The sequence below is a fragment of the Planococcus citri genome, chromosome 2 (genome assembly GCF_950023065.1).
Source record: "Planococcus citri chromosome 2, ihPlaCitr1.1, whole genome shotgun sequence".
Classification (NCBI taxonomy): domain Eukaryota; kingdom Metazoa; phylum Arthropoda; class Insecta; order Hemiptera; family Pseudococcidae; genus Planococcus; species Planococcus citri.
In genome coordinates this window covers 56,342,315-56,363,620 of record NC_088678.1, presented here as the reverse complement: position 1 = coordinate 56,363,620, position 21,306 = coordinate 56,342,315, and the positions used below count along the sequence as shown (strand labels likewise).

The window sequence follows — 21,306 nt, the reverse complement described above, 5'->3', positions numbered from 1 at the left end:
CCTTTCAATTTTTCGTGCAAAATTTGGACCTTTGAGGTCAATTTGGGGGGGGGGGAAGAAGTGGATGCGGGACGGTTTCAAGGTCATAAATTGTGAAAAAGGCTAAAAACTCGACTTTATCATGAATTTGAGTTGGAACCTGTAAAAGGAACACTTGTAGCACCTTTCAATTTAAATGTCAAATTTGGACCTTTTAGGCCAATTTGCGAGATACAGGCGGGTCTAAAAGTCAAAAAATTCCTCAAAAAACAATTCTTCATCTTGGAGTGGAGTCAAATGGCGTTTGAAGTAATTTGGGGAGAGGGAGGATGTCTTTAGGTAGGTCTAAAAGGGAATTAATGTGGAAAATGGCACAAAAATAGACTTTTTCGAACCACAATTAGAGTCAAAGAGGGTTTGAAAGGTCAAAATAATCAAAAGAGACATCTAAGGCACCTTCCATTGAACGAGTACGTGTGAAATTTGGATCTCACGTGTCTATGGAGGGAAGGGGGGAAGGGTCATGAATGCTGGAAAAATCAAGTTTTTCATCTCAAATGGAATGATGACCTAGGGCGCTGAAATAGGTACCTACACTTCAATGAAATAATACAATTGTTTGAATGAAATTTTTTCCAATTTTTTTAAACGTGATTTTGCAATTATTTGCATTTTTCTTTTAAATTGCAAAAATGTTTCATAATTTTTGCTAATTGAATATTGCTTGGCTGTTGATTCGAAATTGGTCAAATATAGTATCAATTATCAGTATTATCACTGATTTGTCATATTAATTCTCTTACAGAAATGCTGACTCCTTCCCCAGAGCTAACTATGGCTCTTTGTAAACAATGTTATTGCTTTCCAACATGTTGTGAAGGTTCAAAAATGGGGTACATGCCAAGCTGAATTTGGTATTTGAAATTTTTGGCCAAAATTTAATTCTTAAACATTTTTCTAAATTAAGCTCCAACAGTGAACTTGAGCACTTGAAGCCACCTCTCAATTCTTTTTCACTTTTTTTATGTAAAGAAATCTACCTTGACCTTGCTCGGTTCTGCTTCTGCTAGTTTTTTTTGCCAGGTTCGCTAAACTCTCGAAAATAATTCGATTTTTATAATATTTTCATACTTTGGGTTGGCATTTACACGAATATTACTACGTATAAAGCAAATTGTACAAAAGTGAAACAGAATCGTGGAAATTTGCAGTATGTGTAGGTATATAGATATATACGATACCTACAATGGATGATATTAGAACGGAATATGCGTGCCCGAACTTTTGAAACTTGAGCTAAAGTTTTAAAGCAGTCGAAAATGTAAATTTAATGTTAATTGGAAATAACGCAGAAGAATATTTCGTTAAAACTATTTAGCCCTTCGCACGTGTTTAATGTGTGCATTTGTATTCCGAACTTCGCAGGTAATCCATGTTGGCAGTTGTTTGTAGTTTTAGCGTTTCGCGAAAAGGGCTGTTTTATGCTACATCTCTCTACATACGTACGATATCGTTCTGCTGTGGTAGTTGTAAGAGTGTATCTCGTATACTCTCCTATACCTATAGCTCATATATACGTGTATAGAGTCTATAGGTATGTGTGTGCGACGACGACGAACAAACTACACGCCGTAGTTCGCTCTAACATGTACGCGACAATATGGTTTGAATTTTTCCATTTTTATGGCCAAGTTTTTTAGTTATAAAAAGCGAGAAACTTGGAAATCCGCTATTAATACAGTGTACGAGACTTGCAGAAAGAGAGAAAGCTCGCAAAAAAACATGTACCGAATTTTAAATGCTAATTTATCAGTTTAGTTAATGTAAATTAGGCGTTAATCGCTTTTGTATTACGAGAAGAGAAAGTGTTCGGTGTTGTACGTAACAAAGCAGAGCGCAGCTCGGCGGTTTTTTTCCCAGGTGTAATTTTCGTCGCTACCACCACGTCAACATTACAACTGGGGCTTTTTAAAAATGACTAAATGTATCCCTACCTATGTAATTATATATTTGAGAAGATTAAAAATTTATAAATGAAAATTATACCGCATAAGACCGTGCGGTTAATTTTAACGCTCGCGCTCGAGACCTAAAACTTTGAATGTTTTTAAAGCGATGAGAAGTTTATCGTCTAAATTCCATTTTGTTCGAAGCTCTTATGTTCCATTGCCCTTTACATGTTCAAGAAACGAGTAAAACGATCAATTTCATAAGATCCATTACTGTGTAAATAATTAAAAATGTATGAGAAAGGGACCTGCTAAGTTTATAGTGCACAATACTCTTTCTCGAGACTTTTTTTTTATCGCGATTATAACCAAAGAAAAAATTTTCTTTCATCTTTTGTTGTAGCAGAAAATTGAAAAGGATATAAAAACTCACCTTATCGATGATATTCCTGAAACAGACAGAATCGTTTCGATTGATTTGACAAGTCAATTTTAAAATTTAAGTAAGACTTGTTATTATTCCCTCTGCTCTCCTCGTTCCTTATTGTTTTTTATTGTTTTCCAAGACGTTGACAATCGCAGTGCACAAAAAGTAGTCAATGTGATTGTTTTCTTATTTTCTCTGTTTTATCGTAGAATTGTAATTTTTCTAATGAAATACCAATGGCATAATGGAAAGTAGTTCTGTTCTATTGAACTTCTTTGTAGAAAGCAGCATAAAAAATGACAGATGGAATTTTGAAGCTCCTCGTGCACATTCCTTAAATTTAACTTTGTGCTCAGATTACAAAATTTCAAAAAAAAAAATGATTATTTTGTAACAAATTCAATTTTGAAAATAACAGAAACGAAAAAACTTGAAAATATTTCCCCATGAAAACATACCTAATTGACTCGGTATGAAACACATTTTAGAAGTAAAAATATTTACCACGAGAAAGAAAACAATTTTCTCAACGGAATTATTTCTTGTACAAATAAAATGAATAATTTCATCTCGTTTTCTTTGTTAATTTCCATCTCAAAAAATAAATACCTAGTACCTACCTAATCTACAAACAATTAAAACGTTGACAAATCCTCATTTCTGCGCAGGATAGATAATTTCTTCTAAATTGTGACCAATCTCAGATCTCTTACATTCGTCAATACGATAAACGAAAAAATTCCGTTGACGCGAATTTTTGAACAGTCTCCTTTTTTTTCCACCTCCAACATTATTTTTATCCTCGTCCGTAGCAAAGTTTTCGAATTGATTTTGTAAAAGACACACCGAGCACCGAAGTAATTCACTTCGTAGGGGAAAACCTTTAAACTAGGTATGTAAAGAGTAAATCCCTCGTCTGTATTATTTCCATAACACGAAAATACTACACGACCGTCTTAAAATGACCGATTCTTTTTTCTTCCACGGAGACCGTATACTAATAAATTCTTTTTTTCTGTTTCGCTTTTTTTTTCGTTTCGTTTTCGCCAAAGAGGAGAGTTTCCTTTCTGCGTTATTTTGTCTCATTTAATCCTTATCATTTAGCGCCAAACAGAATCGCAATCCGGTCCCTTTTTTTCTATTACTTTTATTAACACGAACTCAGGTCGCAGTACGATAAATAACACGCGGAAATGGAGAATGTTCGCTGTTTTTTTCTCTTTTTTTGCATTCCTGTCACTGTCTGTTATTCTGTTCGTCGGGTTTCATTCCCCTCCATTTTCTCGCCAATTATTATTTCTTATATTATTCGTCGAGTACAAAAGTGAAATTTCGACGTAAGAAATTAAGCATATTTCATTTTTATTTTATTTTTGCTTTATTTAACGCGTATTTTTTGTTGGTATAGGTATTAAGGTAAAGCTCGAAAAATACGATAACGATTCGTTGCTTTTCGAGATGATAGATTTGTTATTCTGTATAGCAGAATTTTCTTTAAAGTAGGTGAGTACCATTTTTGACTGTTCAGCGAATTGTTCGAGTAAATTTAACGATGTCACTTTGTATAACTCGAAAAATAACTGACGTTGAAATTTCATTATAATATTATCTGCAAGAAACGTAGCAAACTCGATGTAGGTATACTTAAAATGGTAGATATTAAAAATTGAAAAAAAAGAGAAATAAATCACTCATTTCTATGTACAACCCACACAGAATTTGAAAGAAGAAATTATGCATTCGTTTTGGTTAAGTTCATCCGATACTCGTATGATATAAATTGACATTACCAGTTACCTTCGTCAGATGGCTTCAGTTATTAGCCCCTTCACGACTGTAACTAGGCAAAATTTAGTATCTCACTGGTAAATATGTTGACTAGTTGACTACCTATGGAATTAAACCATTTAAATCACAGGAGTTTTCAGTCTTTTCGATCTTCATCAACCATAATATTATTTTAAAGAGGATACAATTTCATTTATGATTATTTATACGACTATTTTTTTTTTTTAATATTCTAGTGGAAATTTCAAATTTCTATCAAACCACGAGTACAATATCAACAAGAAGGGGAGTAGGTGGTAAGTAGGTATTCCAACCAACATAGGGATTTTTGAACTGGGTGAAGAAATCGAGACAGCATTACTAGCCAAGAAATCAGATGAAAAAAGTGCATTTTTCAATTTTCAAAAATCAAATTTTGAGCCAAAAAAACAAAATTTTAAAAAATTGACATGAAAAGCTGAAATTAGGTATTTACTCTATTTTCGACCTCCAAAATCTATTGAAAGTGGTCTCGAATCATTTTGAGCAATTCTGGAGCTTCCAGCGAATTTCTGAAAGTTGAAATTTCCACAAAATTTTATCCAATCAAGTTGGATAGTTCAAACTTACTCTGAATTATGATTTCAACATGCTGATTCGATCGGAAGTAGTTTCAAGCTATTCAGAAACCTCCAGCAACTTTTTTGAAACTACAAGTTTTCTAAAAAAAAAATGTTCTAAAACCTGTTCAACTCAACTTTAACACATGTGAACGAAATTGGTGCTCGTTAGTAACATGTTTGACTGATTACACTCCATTTTTCCTTCAATTTCTCTATCAATTTCATTGAAAATTTGAAAAAACATACTGTTGCAGACGACGCTGAAATCGATTTTGAAAAAAGGGTATGTAAATTGATCAATAAGGTCACATCATTAATCGGGTTCTCAAGTGCTTAAGTTCAGTTGGGCGGACTTTATGGGGCATTTTTTTTTTTTTTGTAGATTAATTCAAAAAGTAGCTTGAGGTTTCAGAACGGCTAGAAAGCACTTCTAATCGAATCATTATGAACTTTCCAACTTTATTATTGAGTCAAAGTTTGTGAGAATCTCAAATTTTAGAAATTTACTGAAAAGCTCCAAAACTGCTTTAAAATGGCTCAAAACCACTTCCAATCAATTACAGTTGGTTTTATCCTTTTTTTATTCCTTTTATTTTCAAAAATTCAACAAAAATCGAAAAATTACGCTTCAGCATTAAAAATTTAGATGTTGAAGAATTTTTATACGCTCTTCCAATTCACGAGTACATACCTATATGTAGTTCAATTTCCATTGATTGAGATAACGTCCTTCTTGGAAATAACATAAAGATGATAAGCATAAATAACTTACTTTGTTTAGTTTCTATATCTTTTGCTTATAATTCCTATGGAAAAATTAAACACTCACCTGGAACAAAAAAACAAAATAAATTGCTAATTAATCAATTGCTAATCATTCAGGAAATAAATCTTTAGCTAATGGATGTTGAGAATGATGAATTGATGATGCGGAATTGCGGATTCAATAGGCAGTGAAGTGCACTACCTAGCTGAGTCAGTAAGAATGAGAGATTCTGGTTTATTTTGCATGCTTGAAGGTTGTTGAACTACTAAATTTGATTGCAAATAATTCAGCAGAGAGAATTGAGTAGAATGATGGTAGTGAAAAACAAATGACACCAAACTTGTCACAGAGCACTGCTCATCCAACAACAAAATCAGCTATATTATTTTGATCCTTGAGTAAATATTTTAACACAATTTTGGTGATTGTGTATCAATTCTTGATAAGCTCTTTCAATGTGTAATAAATGTCAATCTTTATCTTCAGTTCTTCCCAAGGTGGTCGAATCAATGAGGATGACCAGTGAAAAAATTGTGGCAATGAAATGTTCATAGATTGTAAAGTAGTGTTGGCATGAGCTGATAAAATGTAAAAAAAATCTGTTTTTTTTTATCTCAGGAATATTAGTTTTAATCAAATGAAAGAATCAAATCAACATACAGACACACTACAAAGTCGATTTCTTAGCCCATATAATTAAAGATTTTCACATTTTCATCCAAATGTAGGTATTTTTCATTCCATGCACGCCTGATTTTTAGTCAGTTTTGGTATTCCTCTCGCTGTGAATAAAATCCACGTATTACATGAAGTAAGAAAAAAGTAGGTAGGTAATAAAAAAAAAAAGAAGCAATCTAACCAAGAAGTATCTCTTCCTTTGACATACAATAATTGAATAACTTCTTAGGAAACGTTAAGTTGAAAAACATTCTCATTACCTATTCCAGTCGCGCTTGCGGATCTACAAGCGAGCTTCAAATCACAGCTAAACTTGATACCGAAGCTTTTTCATTGAAACTAGGACGTTATATCTACTGGTACATATATGAGAAATTCGAAATGTAGTCTATATAACGACCAACAAGGGCAAATCTAGCCGATAAAGTAAAAAAAAAGCCCACAGTGGAAATCGTCATAAAAGAAAAATTACGCCAACTTTTTCAATATAACGGAGATTAGCTGAAATAAATGGACTTTTTAACACATGCTTTTCACATACTCGTGGTAGCGTTGCCGCCGCTGTTGCGTCATCAAGTGTACCACCAATATGTAGGCGTAAAAACTCCATATATGAAGTACCAGTTCTAATAAAAACGTGCTTAGCGCATTCCTTCAGCAGCCGACCGCATAAAGCCCGGGTACAACGACATTATATAGAGGTAGAGAGATGGAGAGTCCATTTACACATACGCTGGTATGAGAATAATGGCGATAGTATGTCGCCGACACCGGCCTGATGAAGTTATGAATGAGAACTGGGGGTTTGTTTTCACATTTTATGGGTTTCATAGCGACGACGACGACGACGACACAGTTGACATGATACCCCCGGTCAACGTGAAATATAAAACAAGCGTGGAATACATTTTTTTCCTGCTTACATCCCTTCGCAATTCACTCACGCTGTACTGTATGCTCGTATACGAGTATGGTAGCATTTAATTCAGCAATGTGCCCATATTACAAGTCCACATCGCTATCCTCTTTATCGTCCATCGTCGCACATCCAACACGTATAGTAAATCGTAAATTTCAATTTAATGCATTTCGTATAAAATTTACAATTGACGTTAAACTCGACAGTAGTGCTATGCCGGTAGTTTTTTTACCCAATATTTACTCGACACTTCCATTTAGGAAAAAGTTACTTAATAAACCGGGGTAAACGAAATTCCCAATCGTGTATCCTCGACATAACGTTGAATTATTTATGCTGTATTGAAACAATCGTCATCGTAGTCGTCGTCGTCATCGTCGTCGTAATTCGGTGTCCGCGAATTTGTAATTTTACCTATGCTTTTATCGTAATTTCATTCGGTGATTACACGTGCTCCTGGACTTGTTTTCGAGCTGCAGCTAGAAACGTAACACGTAACACTTGACCTCGTATGTTCGTTTTGTTTCAAATAAAATCTTAAAATTTACGAGATACGAGATTTTTCTTCAAACAACGAACACTTTTTACGAAGAAACGTACGTGGATCATTTAAAAAAGGGTTCACTTGATTAAAAAAAAAAATTGGATGTTTAAAAATTTTAGCTCAGCAGAATCAAATTTCATTAAATTCTTAAACATTACACTAATTTTAAAGATGAAAATCTCCAAAATTCTCTCCCACTGGCCACTGAATCTTATTTACCTACTATAAGAAATATTTCTCAATATTTCTAATTTTTACGAACAAAGGAGGTACCATATCTCAACTGGCAAAAAAATGTTTGAACCAGACAACGCAAAATCGAAACAGCATTCAAAAGTATATGCTGAAGAGCATTTTTCGACTTTTGGTAAATTTTTGAAAAAAAATTAAAAGATTTTCAAACTCATGCTTCACTGTACTATTGAACGGAATTTGTGAAAAAATTTATCTAAATCAGAGGATTCATCTTCATTTTTTTCCTGTTGAACTACGAGGGTTGAATGGGATCCTTTCTGTATTCCTTTTGGAATTTTGTAAAATGCGGAATCACATTCCACCTGCCTTTCAATCCTTTATTAGGAAGTTCGACAATCTTAAAAATTCGACGTTTAGTATCTCACTAGTGTGCTCCTTCAATTTTTAGGATAGGCAGACTAAGTTATACTTACTCAGTCATGTTTTTTCTTAATAAATTATTGATGATACCTCTGGCCTTTGTACCAGTAAAGGCGCGTTAATAAAAGAAAGGGAAAAAAACGATTTTTAAAAATTCACCAAAAATTTAAAAATGCACTTTAGCATCTGAAATTTTGACTGGTCGTGCTCGTCTTACTTATTCAACTGTGTCCAGTTCAAAAAATAACAAACAATTGGGGGAAAAAACACTAATCAAACTCAACAGGTAGAAATTTCAGTCCCACAATTCCACTCTCAAAAATCAATTTTTCATGATAAACTGAAAAAAAAACCGAAGGACTAAAACTGAGCAAAATACATAGAATTTCACAGAAAATAGATCAGATACTCACACAGGTGTTGAATAATTTGTACAAATAATATTCCATGCGTAAGCACAAAAGCATTGTTATACCTAAGGTAAGTTACGCATGTATATCCATTATCCATCCATCACATCAACTAAAAGTACAATCCAGTGCAGAAAGGAGCAAACCATTTCACCCCCAAGTTATTTTTTAGGTACTTGTTAAACGTCGATTCGACCCCATAGTCGTTTTACCGCAATACGTGCGCTTCATTATGAACAACAAAACCAACGGGTGAGAGGCTTATTTCGAAGTAGTAACTTTCATTAATCAAACGAGCAACATCTTCAAGTTTTCTTACGTGTATATGCAAGTTTGTACGGCATGTCTTTCGTAAACCTGACGCAAAATGTGTGTAGTTCACACAAACAGATTCTGATGCTTCAGATACCTATTTTAAAGGTACCTACATAATTTTGTCGACACTAATTCACCACGTAGGTAATTAAAGAGCATAAATATGCACTAAATTACACATACGAGTAGATGGCTATATAATTGGCTATGATTCCAAGAACGCAATGATGAAATCCTTTATCTCACTCTTAAAACACATGAATAAGTATTTAATATCTAAAATATTTTTATTGAGATTGTCTGAAAGCATGCGATCACAACTTGAAGCGACTACGGTAGTAATAATTTCATCGTATTAGATGCATAAGTATATTGGATTACCCGACGCCATATTAATTTAAACACTAGTTAAACATATATAAGCTTTTAAGCAAAAACTCCCATTATTTACCGCATACACCCTTCTAAGAAGTTCATCGTTTTAATACACTGCCGTCGTGGTTTACAATTTGATGAACACAGGTTTATCATAATACGGAATCATATAAATCTCGCAGCCCTATAGTTTATCGTTCTATCTTATTGGAGGAGAAAATCCAAACGTTTCTACGCGGTTTACTCGATAAACATAACTCAACCCCATAGTTTATCATCTGGTTTTCAAGTTCCTGTATAGTAATACAAGCATTAATAGTGGCGAATAATATCCTATGCAGGGTGCTTCAAAAATATCGCGCTGAGAGACTGCTTGTTTATAATGTTTACCTACTGAGATTTCATTAGTATAGGATCATCTTATGCGTGTGATGATCGACCTGCTGTTAGATGAGTGGTTTTTATCTCCCAAAAAGTTTATCAAGTACACCATTGTTTTGATTTTTAAACTTGTGAATTGATTTTTGTAATGTTTTTTTTTGTTGCAAAGTTTGCATTTTTTAAGCAGTGATTTAAAAAATAGTTTCTGAGATGGTTTTATTGCTGATAAATGACCCAATCATGTGGGAAAGTAATCTTATTGATAATTTTTTTGCTCTTTTTCACTTCCCAGTTCCCTCGGGAACCAAGCTTGCGATTTATGAAGAAAATTGACTTTTCAACTATGGATAGGTATAGGTATTAGGTACCTTCTTATTTTGATACCTTCCTCCTGCATTTAAAAATTCCGAAAAACATATTTTCATTATTTGCAATCTCCGAAGGAACGAACATGGGGTTTGTGGGGAAAATCAACATCAGAAACGCGCTCAGTGCGTGCGTTAAACGAGTACATAAATACTAAGGAGTTCGATACTCCCCCCAAAACTGCTCTTTCGGTGCTCTTTAGGAGCCCAAATTTGGGTTTGTGAGACAAAATAATTATCATAAATGAATTAAGAGTGTCAACTTACCCCTACATCGATAATTACAAACCTTTTAATCTGAACCAGTATGCGGTATTATTATCAACGTGATTATTTACGGCGAACTGGTTATGCAATTTAATTAACATGTTTGTATGATCGGCTGATTACCTATTATAATGCGAAGGAACTGAATTACTTTTACATCATCACAACCTACTTTTTTAGGTAGTTTAAAACACTAAGTACATACTTAGATTTCTTTTTCTTTAAATAATCATCCATTTTTTAACCTGTTTTTTCAAAAATTATTGTCAAGCATTTTGCTAATGAAAAATAAAATGAACTTTCGGTTTAATTAATTGACAATTTTAGTGTTTTTTACTGTTTTTGGTTATCATTTGGATTTATGTAGTTTTAAAACATTTTGATTTAGTTTTTTTTACTTTAGTTAATTTAGAGGTTTTTAGTGGTTTTAATTGAGATCATAATTTTGTTCCCCAGTAAAATTTGAAAAATAGCCAGATTGAAAAGAGCAAAAAAAACGTAAATACCTAAATCAGAAAAAGTCAAAAAAGAAGTTCTGAAATGAGAAACTATAATGCTAGAAATGAGGTACCTACTTAATCCAATTTTCAAATTATAAAAAACTTCATGTCGTGGTGTGCATTGAATTTGAACGCCACGCGCCATGATTATTTATCTTATCACCAATGTGTTTCTAGTATCATGTCTCTCTTACTAGCGTGTTTTCATTAGCCCAGTCCATTCCAGAACAAGTAGGTAGGTACGCTAATTTAAAATGTCCAATCCTGTGACCATTGTTTCTGGTATAATTTTTTGAAATAAATCACAACTGTGCATCTCCAAAACTGAATAATTTATGAGTAGGTAGGTCTAGGTATGTTTTCTGGAGGTAGGAACATCAATTTTTTAAAACGAATTTCTCACCATTTTTAAAAGCTGAAAATGTTCATGAATTTAAAGATTATAAATCTCGTGTATTTTTTTCAAGATCAGTATAAAAAATCATCATGAGTAATTGCCTAGGTATCTTTAAAATTGAAAGAATTAGAAGCAAAATACCTTAAAACTTTGTAAATTCATACAACCTTCAATTTTAACCATATAGACAATTTTGTAAGAGAACTTTTTTTGCTTCCCATAAGAATTTGAGTAAGAAACATTGATCAATAATTTGATTTTCAACAATTTTTTGGTCATTGTGATCACCAATTTCAAAAATTCGAGAAAAATGACCAAAAATTCAAGAAAAAAGTATCTGCTCAATTTGGTTGAAATCCGGCGACTTTTTTTTGGTTGGGGGGGGATTCACTCTAATGTATAAGTCACATACACACCTCAAAACAAGATTTTTTTCTATGTTGGGTGAAAATTAGATATACTTAGTCCCATTTCTTGCATTGCTGCTTCCTATAGAAGAAGGAGGACCAAAATTAATATAAAATATTGTTTTGGTTCAGCGTTTTTGGTCACTGATATCAACTTGATAAAAAAATATGTTTCTAGACTCACTTAATTTTTTTTTTGATTTTGAGCAAATTTTTGTTGCACTAACACAATTTTATATGTAGTTAGATGAGTCATTGAATGCGAGCTACACAAATTTCAACAAATTTTGGCAAGTTAAAAGCTCAAAAACCTAAAATTCTTCAACGCTCGACTTTGAAAACTAGCTCTAGCCAGAGTCATGTTTTAAAATCCTAAAAAAATACTATTTATAAGTAACTTTCAACATTAGCTCAAAATATAAAATGGTTCTTTCAAAAAGCCTACTTAATGTAAGGGATGTTTTCGAAAATCGCCATATTTTTTCGATGCAACCCTCTGCGGGCACTCTGTGATCCCCCTCCCCCTTATCAAAGTCAAAATTCAAGAGTTGTACTGATCAGTTCCCACAGCCATAGGCGACAGCTACGAGTGGAGCCAAAGAGGTCAAGGAAGCAGGCTTATCTCTTTCATCTGCACTTTGACACCAGTGATTTTCGATTTGAAAAATAGTGAAAAGTAAAGACTTCTTGGAAAAAATTTCTTAAAAGTTATTTAGGATACCAGTTGAAAAAATTGTGAAAATTCGATTTTTATTCGGTAATTTTTATTTCTTCGTCTTTCAAATAACTTTGATTCGCTTTGTTCCTGATTTTCCATTTATACAAACACATCACGCGTCGCGTAAAAGAATAACCCGAGGTTGAGTAATAAAATTCTGACCCTATAATCATACACATTATACTCCCAATTTCAACATCAGCATCAAAATACGTACGTAATATATACGACATATTTATAAAAGAAAAAAGTCACGCAAACTTGCCAGGGTTTTAAAAAAAAACTAAACATCGATTTATTTACCGAGATTATTTATATTTTTTCTTTAACAGGCCTCTTCTTTCCCATCACGTCGCAATTTATCAAGAGACAGGCTCTTAACAACGCAAACACGAGTGAAAAATAGACGCACGAGACAAATATTCTAAATAATAAAGTAAACGCGTACAAAAAAATCAAAACTAAAAACAAATATCTCATAATTCGAGGGGAAAACACGAAAATAAAAAAAAATGATCCTCCCATAGCTCGAAACTGAAAAATAAATGAACTGCGAAGTACCTACTCGCGTACTATAGCACAACGATGTGTTGCTCGCTCTGTTATCCTATAGCCGGAGGAGGAAAAAAAATTTGCGAATGGAATTTTTTTCTGTTAGGCCACAAATGCCGCCGGTTTTGTTATACCCAACACGACAAAGTACACGATGTAGAAACACCCGTTACACACTGTGGCTGGGCAAGTCCGTTTATTTAACGAAAATCGCACAAAAAATGTGACAAATTCGGTTGACCTATCATCAACAAAGACGACCTGTTCTCTTCCCTAAATAAATTATACAACAAGCCCTGCAACACTGTTCGTATAATATACGCGGGCAATGTTACTTTACCTATTTTCCCCTCCCTTCTCGTCCCTCTGCATCTCAACTAAGCAACGTCGAGTTATACCATGGTCCTTTCAGCCGGCAAATTTTTGCCGTTCAACGTTTTCATTACCAAACGACGAAGAAGCAATTTTGCATTCGAACGGTTTCATAATTTTACGGTGGTCATGCAAATGAAATAAATACGAGAAACGTCAACGACCATTTTGCCCTTTTAATACAGCAACGCCGCGTTATACAATAACCCTTTAATCAATAGCTCGCTGTGTATCGGTTCACTGATGGCGATTTTGCCACCTATATTAGCGGATAAATTAATATCAATTTTTATTTCAATTTTTAACGCAGTTAGTTTTCAATTATCAAAATCCAACGTGTATTTTTTATATGCATATTTATCGAAGAATACATATTCGTACTGGGCAAATAATCACATATATTACTCGAAATTACGTGACTATTTTCAATGTGCTATTTACACATTTTAAATGCCTCTTTCTATACGTTATCTCTACTAATTCAGGTTGGGTCATACTTTCCATTTATTCCTCCCTCCTCCAAAAAAAGAACATGCTTCGTGATGAAAAAAACCTGCAACTATGTATTTTTTTGTCAAAGCACCTCATTTTTTTTCACAACCCTCGTTTGTAAATATTGTAATAATTTTTAATTTTCAACCCTCGAAAGAGTTTCGTCGTTGGTTTTTGTTGACTTTTCATTAAGCCAGTAAATTTATTTTCTATACCTCGATCTTTCACGTCAGTTGCGCCGGCTACAAGGAAATATTACACGAGAAGCAGTACTCGCAGTACATATAAATTCGGGTTAGAGGAAAAATTTCAATTTACATAATTCTCGCCGAGTATTTTTCGATTTTAAATTGCACCATGTAAAATAGTAAAACTGACAGTTATACTTACGAGCTGTAGTACGCGGCGACGACGAGCCAGTCAACGAGCGAGAGGGGGGAAATCCCATCGTAGTAATAACGAATTCCTAAAATGACAGCTTGATTCTTGAGCTATTTTTAATTAACAGGATGTACGCTATTTTAAAACGGATTTCGGCGCTTTATTTTATACTTTGTCAAGCGGAAAATTTTGCAACAAATAAGTTATGTACCCAGCCTCTCTGTTATAGTATAGCTCTTCGGCGAAATGCGGGCACTGTAGAAAACTTTCCGTTATTTCCAAAACGTTCTCGCGACAAATCTTCAACACAGCCATAGAGTACATTCGCCAGACTCGAAGGCAAAAAAAAAAAAAGTTACAAAAGTTCTTAATTAAGAGTTTATACCAGATCACGAATCGTTCTCCTTTTGAAGTTTAGCGTGCGCGATTTAAAAGAATTTCATTTTTTTTCTCACCCTCCCCTCTTGTCATCTTTACATTTTGTATTTTGACGCTGAGCTGTGTACTCCGCGTCCCCCTCGCAGCGATACGTTTCTTTCAATCTTGAACGTGGTTTGGGTTAGTTTTTTTTTCTCTCGATCATTTTCGTTTTACAGCGAACAGCGAACTACGATATTCTCGTTGCTACTTTTTATCTTTCTTTCTCTGGCGTCTTTTTTTCTACTCTGTCTTTTTCGACTGTTGTTGAGAAAGGAATTTTTTAATGAACTGTTTGATCGATGGGTTTTCTCCTCTCTGTGTTATTTTGTGATTGAACAAATATTCGATAGGGGAAAAAAAAGAAAGATAAAAGATGAAGGAAAGTATTTACCCAGTACTTTCGTCAAAGGTGGTTAAGATTGAACCCGAGTAAGAATTATTGTACTTAGTTGAGTTCTAGTCGCCAAATTCAATTTTGTACGGAGTTGAAGAGAGAGAGTTGGAAAAATACCACGGAAAATCACTTCTTAAAAAACAGTTCTTTGAAAAAATCCAATCATTTTGAAAAGAGAGGGGAGGTTCAATAATTTTACACAAATAAAGTAGGTATACAGTGTCTGACTGTGTGGTTATTGAGAATTTAGGGGGAATAGAGGTATACAGTGGAGTCTCAATAACTCGAAGCTGAAGGGAGAAGGAGTTGACTTCGAGTTATCGGAGTTCGAGGTATAGAGGTTAATTTTTGGTATATTTCGAGTTGGCAAAGTTTTGTCTTAGATGAGTGTCAGATGAATATGTATTCTTACAATGGCTAGGTAACTATCACAAACCTGCGTAAATAGATCGAAAAAATTAAAGTATGGAATGAGATTGTACAATAGGTAACATTGAAGATAACCGATATGTGAATGTGAAAGAGTTTTGTATCAATGAGATTCGAATTTACAAGTATTTTCAACTAGGAATTCGAGTTATAGAGGCAAAACGTTGGCAACGTTCGACTTACAGAGGTTTTTCTTGTCTTTTTCAAAAATTTTACTTCGAGTTATCGGAGTTTTTGGACTTTTCACTTCGAGGTAAAGAAGTGAATTTTACATTGAGTCTTATGCAGAGTTGAAGGGAGACAAACTTTGCTTCGAGTTATCGGAGTTTTCGAGTTAACGGAGTTTGAGTTATGGAGACTCCACTGTATATATGTATGAAGTTGGATGAACATTTTGTCCAAAATTTCCTTTTCAAGGTGAAAAAATCAAAGTGGTACTGAAATGTTTTAAAATAATTCTTAAATTCAGAGAAAACTAGAAGAATGAAAAAAGGCAAATGGAAAATCACAAATGTAAAAAACTAAAAGTTCAAAAAAATCGATGGAGGGAGCGTTAAAAATATTTTGGAAAGTAGTGATTTTTTGAAAGGTTGTCAGTGAAAAGGTACGTGTTATGGTCAACAAATCCTGTAGACACCCCGAATGTACATACATAGTGTTGTAGTCGGCGCGAAAATACTCATCGCCGAACCAACGAATATGTAAAAATACACGAACGCATAGTCGAATGTGTTTATTAACTCGTGTGTTACAAGACTGCCGAAGGCAGGAAAACCATATAGCCGCGAGAGCTAACGAGAGCTATATTCAAGGTCTAAAACTGGAGACATTATCGAGATGATTTATGACCTTCTCGAAGTGTTAGGTAGGTATACGTACATAGGTATAAGATACATGTACAATACGTTTTCGAAGTCACCACACTCCTCCCTGTCATAAAAATTAAAACACATGAGCAAAATTATGAAACGAAATGCAAAGATGGTTAATTTACATCTTATAAAATATCAATTATATTTCAGAAAATCGGGAGGTCTGCGATTTCGTTCGGATCGTCTCAATTGAACTTGGGATGGGATAGATTTTTCGCTCTCCAGTTCGTAATGTAAGATTTGTGGTATTTCCGGAGTTGTTGAAACTACAGTTGTCGTCGGAGTAGTATGTCGAATTTGATCAGCACTTCGTCGAACTGTTTCTCCTGTTTCAAGTTTGGCCAAGTAGGTAGATGAGCCAATGGTACTTGTAATTATAGCAGGCGCCCATTTGTTTGATGTGCCGAACATGCGAACCAGTACTGCCTCTCCGTCCTTGAATTTATGATTTACGGACATGGTTGGTGACAATTTTCCTCAAAAATCGCGAGATGGATTGTACCGCATGAGGTCGAGTCGCGATCGTAAATTACGACCAAATAACAGTTCAGCTGGGCTGCGGCCTGTAGTACTGTTTGGTGCTCGCCGATAACTGAATAAAAATCTCGCCAAACGTTGATGTATTGGGTGAGTTGCGTCTGCTTTTATTGCCTCTTTGAAAATACGTACATAACGTTCAGCTTGGCCATTACTTCGTGGATGGTAAATTGTCGTGAATAAATGACGAATACCATTCTTTCGAGTGAATTTAGAGAACTCTGTAGAAGCGAATTGTGGGCCATTATCGGAGACCAAGGTTATTGGTAAACCAAAGCGAGAAAAAATATTACGTAAAGCAATAATTGTTGCTTCACTTGTAGTTGAGGACATTGGAATCACCTCTAACCATTTGGAATACGCATCTACAACTAATAGGTAGAATTTCTTCTCGTATTCGGCATAATCGATATGTAACCTGGACCATGGCACTGTAGCGAATTCCCATGGGTGAACTTCAGGTTTCGGATTTTGCAATTTTTGTTGACAATTTGGACACGCTTTAACAAAGTTTTCGATATCCTTGTCAATATTTGACCAATAACAGAAATTTCTGCTTAAAGTTTTCATTTTAGTAGAGCCCATATGACCTAAATGAAGTTCTTCGAGTACCTTCTTCTGTAATGAGGTAGGAATTACAGTTCTGGTACCTCGGACCAATAGTCCATTCATAATATTAATTTCATCAACTTCTTTTCCAGATTGAAGGTCATTTAAAATCTGCTTCAATTTTTCATCCTTCAAGGTTTCTTTTAGAAGCATATCATACGTAATTGGTAGATTTTCTAGGCATTCTAAATGAAAAATGTCATGTACATCCTCCTCCTCAATGAGCTTTTTGGAAGGTTTTGGGAAACGAGAACAAAAATCAGCGTTGCCATTTTTCTCAGAAGTTCGATATTGAATATCGAAATTGAAATCTGATAAATATAATGCGTAATGTTGCATTCGAGTAGTTGATAAAGGGGGAAGAGACTTCATCGGATTAAAAATCTGAGTGAGAGGTTTATGGTCAGTAATCAACGTAAAACGTTTGCCATAAAGATAAATGAAAAATTTCTTCACTGCCCAGACAATTGCAAGGGCCTCTTTATCAATCGTACTATATTTACGCTGTGTGCTATTCAAGCTTTTTGAAGCAAAAGCGATGGGCCTTTCAGATCCATCAGGGAGTTTATGAGATAGCACTGCGCCTAAACCTACTGACGAAGCGTCAGTGGCTAAAATTAATGGCAAATCTTTATTAAAAGGAATTAGAACCCTATCACTGACGATTTCATCAGCAAGTTGCTTAAAAGCTGACTCACAGTTTTTTGTCCATTTGAACTTTTTGTCACTGCGGAGACGTTTATTCAAAGGTTCAATCAATGTCGCGAAATTCGGAATAAATTGATGATAATGATTTGCCAACCCAATCAGACTTCGTAATTTTGAAACGTCTGTTGGGCGTTGGGTTTTTAAAATCTTTTCGATTTTATCTTTGGTTTTATGAATACCAAATTTATCGATTTTATAACCAAGATATTTCAAAGAAGTTTCGAAAAATGAACACTTCTCTTTATTTAGACGAATGTCATTTTCCTGAAGAATTTTCAGAACCATTTCAAGTCTAGCTAATAGCTCTTCAGCAGAAGTTGCTTGAATTTTAATATCATCGAAAAAGACAGAAACACCTTCAATGTTACCTAATAGGGAGTCAATATAACGTTGCCAAATACTTGGCGCGTTTTTAATACCGAAAAATAATCGTTTGACCTTGAAATTACCCAAATGGGTTGAAAGAGTTTGTAGTAATGAGGAATCCTCGTCAGACTCTAAATGCAAATATGCATTTTTGATATCAAGTTTGCAGAATAAAATTCCTCCAGTCAATTTTGAGAAAATCTCATTAAGATGTGGAATGGGGTATTTATCATCAACAAGAAATTTGTTCAAAGTGGATTTATAATCTCCACAAATTCGAATTCTCCTACCTTTTTTGAAAACAGGAACGATAGGAGTTCCCCATTCAACTTGATCAGTTTTTTCAATAATACCTTGTTTTTCAAGGTCACGCAATGCGTTTGAAACTTCTTCGCGAATAGCAAAAGGAACAACTCTAGGTTTAAGAAACACTGGAGTAGAATTTTCTCGAACATTTAAATGAAATTTGAAATTTTTGGCTTTGCCAACAGACTCGTCGAAAAGTGACGAATATTTCTTCAAAATTGCATCAAGTGCAGTTTTCTTCGAATCAGGTTTTATTTCAAGCTTGTGAAGATTTAAATGAACATTATTGCGCTTATCAATAATATTTAGAGCACGTAACCAAGGCCTACCAATTATGGTATCAGTTTTTTCTTTGACAATAACAATTGACAAATTCTGGGCCTCAATATTTTCAAATTTGACCGAAGAGCATAGATAACTACCTATGGGTCGCCTACATTCTTTAAAATAAGAAACCAAGGTGCAATTTGGAGGGTCCAATTTAGCACCAGGGAAAAGTTTTCGAAAATTTTCGAAACACATAACGGACATACCAGCACCTGGATCGAATTCCATATCAACAGGTTGGTTATTAATAATAACAGGCATGATAATTTTATCATCCATTTTTCTCAAATCTGACAAATGATGGATGTCTACTGAAATTTCAGACGAATCAGACGAATAGTCAAAACGATCAAGCAATTTAACTTCTTTTGAAGACTTGAAATTTTTACCCTTTTTCGGATTTTTATGCATAGTGGATCGAGAAGAATTTTTGCTTAAACAAGCAGGCGAAATATGCCCTTTTTTTCCACATGCATTACAGGTACTCTCTTTGTGTGGACACTCATCAGGTGTGTGATTGGTCCAACCACATCGAGAACATTTCTTAGACGAAGAATCTAACTGATAATGGGTTTTCTTTGATTTCCCATTATTTTTAAAATTGACTTTATGAATGGTCGAAGAATCTTGACCAATCACATTATTTGTTTGAGCAGAAGCTGCTTTAGTCAATTCGTAATTTTTGGCAACAGTGACAGCTTTTTCAAAAGTGTCAGGTTCAGATTCGAAAATTTTATAACGAATTTCGTCACTCAGAATACCTACACTAAATTGTGTAATTAAACCTTCTTGAAGCCATTCAGAGGGAAATTTACATGACATAGAAAGCCTTTTTAATTCAGCCGCATATTCTTGGATAGCTTCACTTTCCTTCTGATTGCGTTTGTAAAATTTAAAACGCTCGGCATATTTATTTGGCTCTGGATTAAAATAATCCGATAATTTATCTACTACCTTATCAAAAGTGATGGTGGCATTTTCTGGATCCAAAGGGGCAAAAAGATCGCAAAGTCGTTCATAAGTTGATAAGCCAATAGCATCCAATAAGATCGGTTTCTGCTTAGCCACGGGAACACTGTGTAGAGTGAATTTATTCTTCAAAACTTTCACATATGTCGCCCACTTGCAGTTCTTTTCATTGAAAGCTTCAATTTGGAAATTTATGCGAAAAGTTTCGCTAGTTGGTTGAGGTACAGCACCAATAGCACCATCCGCACCATCCGGCATTGCGATTAATTATCGAATCGATTGTTAATCACGAAAAATATTTGAATCAAAAATTTGCACACGAAAAATTCGCACTATTGAGATCTATATCGAATAGATCCCATCCTCGTCGCCAATGTTGTAGTCGGCGCGAAAATACTCATCGCCGAACCAACGAATATGTAAAAATACACGAACGCATAGTCGAATGTGTTTATTAACTCGTGTGTTACAAGACTGCCGAAGGCAGGAAAACCATATAGCCGCGAGAGCTAACGAGAGCTATATTCAAGGTCTAAAACTGGAGACATTATCGAGATGATTTATGACCTTCTCGAAGTGTTAGGTAGGTATACGTACATAGGTATAAGATACATGTACAATACGTTTTCGAAGTCACCACACATAGGTACAAAAATACACCACCAGACCAAACAGATTTCAATGCCTGAATTTCATTTCTTAATAATTTTTGGCAAATTTGAAAAAATTCAAAATATCCTGGTTTTTATGGAATTGTAAGAGAGAGATGAGGAGAGAACGCTAATGGTAATATTTTGAAGGTTAGTCTGAGGGGTGGTTAAGGTCAGAATATATTCACAAAGAATAGACATATTGTCCCTTACAGTTTTCCTGGATAGCTTACACAGGATTCTCCCTAATTCAACTTCTTGCCTATCAGAACTACCAAATATAGGCTAGACAATATTCACAACTAATACAATAGTAAGAGCCAGTCGCACAATGCAGGTTTAAATTTTGGTTTAGCTGAACTTACTTTAAATCTTGAACCAGGTTCGAACTTCTGTAGCATTGCACAACATTGGTTCAGGTTTAGATTAACTAATCCTTTGATTAACACATCATTCAACCAAATTTTGTTGCAATTATTGTTGGTTATGTCCGTGATATCACTGTTATCAATGTTTTGGA

General features: G+C 34.4%; 3 protein-coding genes across 3 annotated transcripts in view; all 3 read right to left on the bottom strand.

The window, feature by feature from the left end:
• The window catches only part of dpr12 (defective proboscis extension response 12), a 433,627-nt gene that overhangs the window by 381,621 nt on the left and 30,700 nt on the right, over positions 1-21,306 (bottom strand). The gene's annotated exons all lie outside the window — the stretch shown is intronic.
• On the bottom strand, positions 16,450-16,773 carry LOC135834109 (uncharacterized). The gene has a single exon (XM_065347947.1). It carries the CDS (start codon positions 16,771-16,773, stop codon positions 16,450-16,452), a length of 324 nt encoding a protein of 107 aa, XP_065204019.1.
• On the bottom strand, positions 16,862-20,394 carry LOC135834108 (uncharacterized). The gene is made up of 3 exons (XM_065347946.1): positions 19,374-20,394; positions 16,984-17,600; positions 16,862-16,906 (listed from the first exon to the last, which is right to left on the bottom strand). The coding sequence occupies exons 1-3, from the start codon at positions 20,392-20,394 to the stop codon at positions 16,862-16,864; spliced, it is 1,683 nt and encodes a 560-aa protein (XP_065204018.1).

What these genes read in the sequence shown, in the direction of transcription:
- LOC135834108 (XM_065347946.1), bottom strand. Translation starts at nt 20,394, where the DNA reads ATGCCGGATGGTGCGGATGGTGCTATTGGTGCTGTACCTCAACCAACT. An exon ending in GGAATTCGATCCAGGTGCTG is followed by an intron (nt 17,601 to 19,373) that starts GTATGTCCGTTA and finishes TGCTTCTAAAAG; the next exon opens with AAACCTTGAAGGATGAAAAA. An exon ending in ATGGCCAAGCTGAACGTTAT is followed by an intron (nt 16,907 to 16,983) that starts GTACGTATTTTC and finishes ATTTTTATTCAG; the next exon opens with TTATCGGCGAGCACCAAACA.
- LOC135834109 (XM_065347947.1), bottom strand. Translation starts at nt 16,773, where the DNA reads ATGTCCGTAAATCATAAATTCAAGGACGGAGAGGCAGTACTGGTTCGC.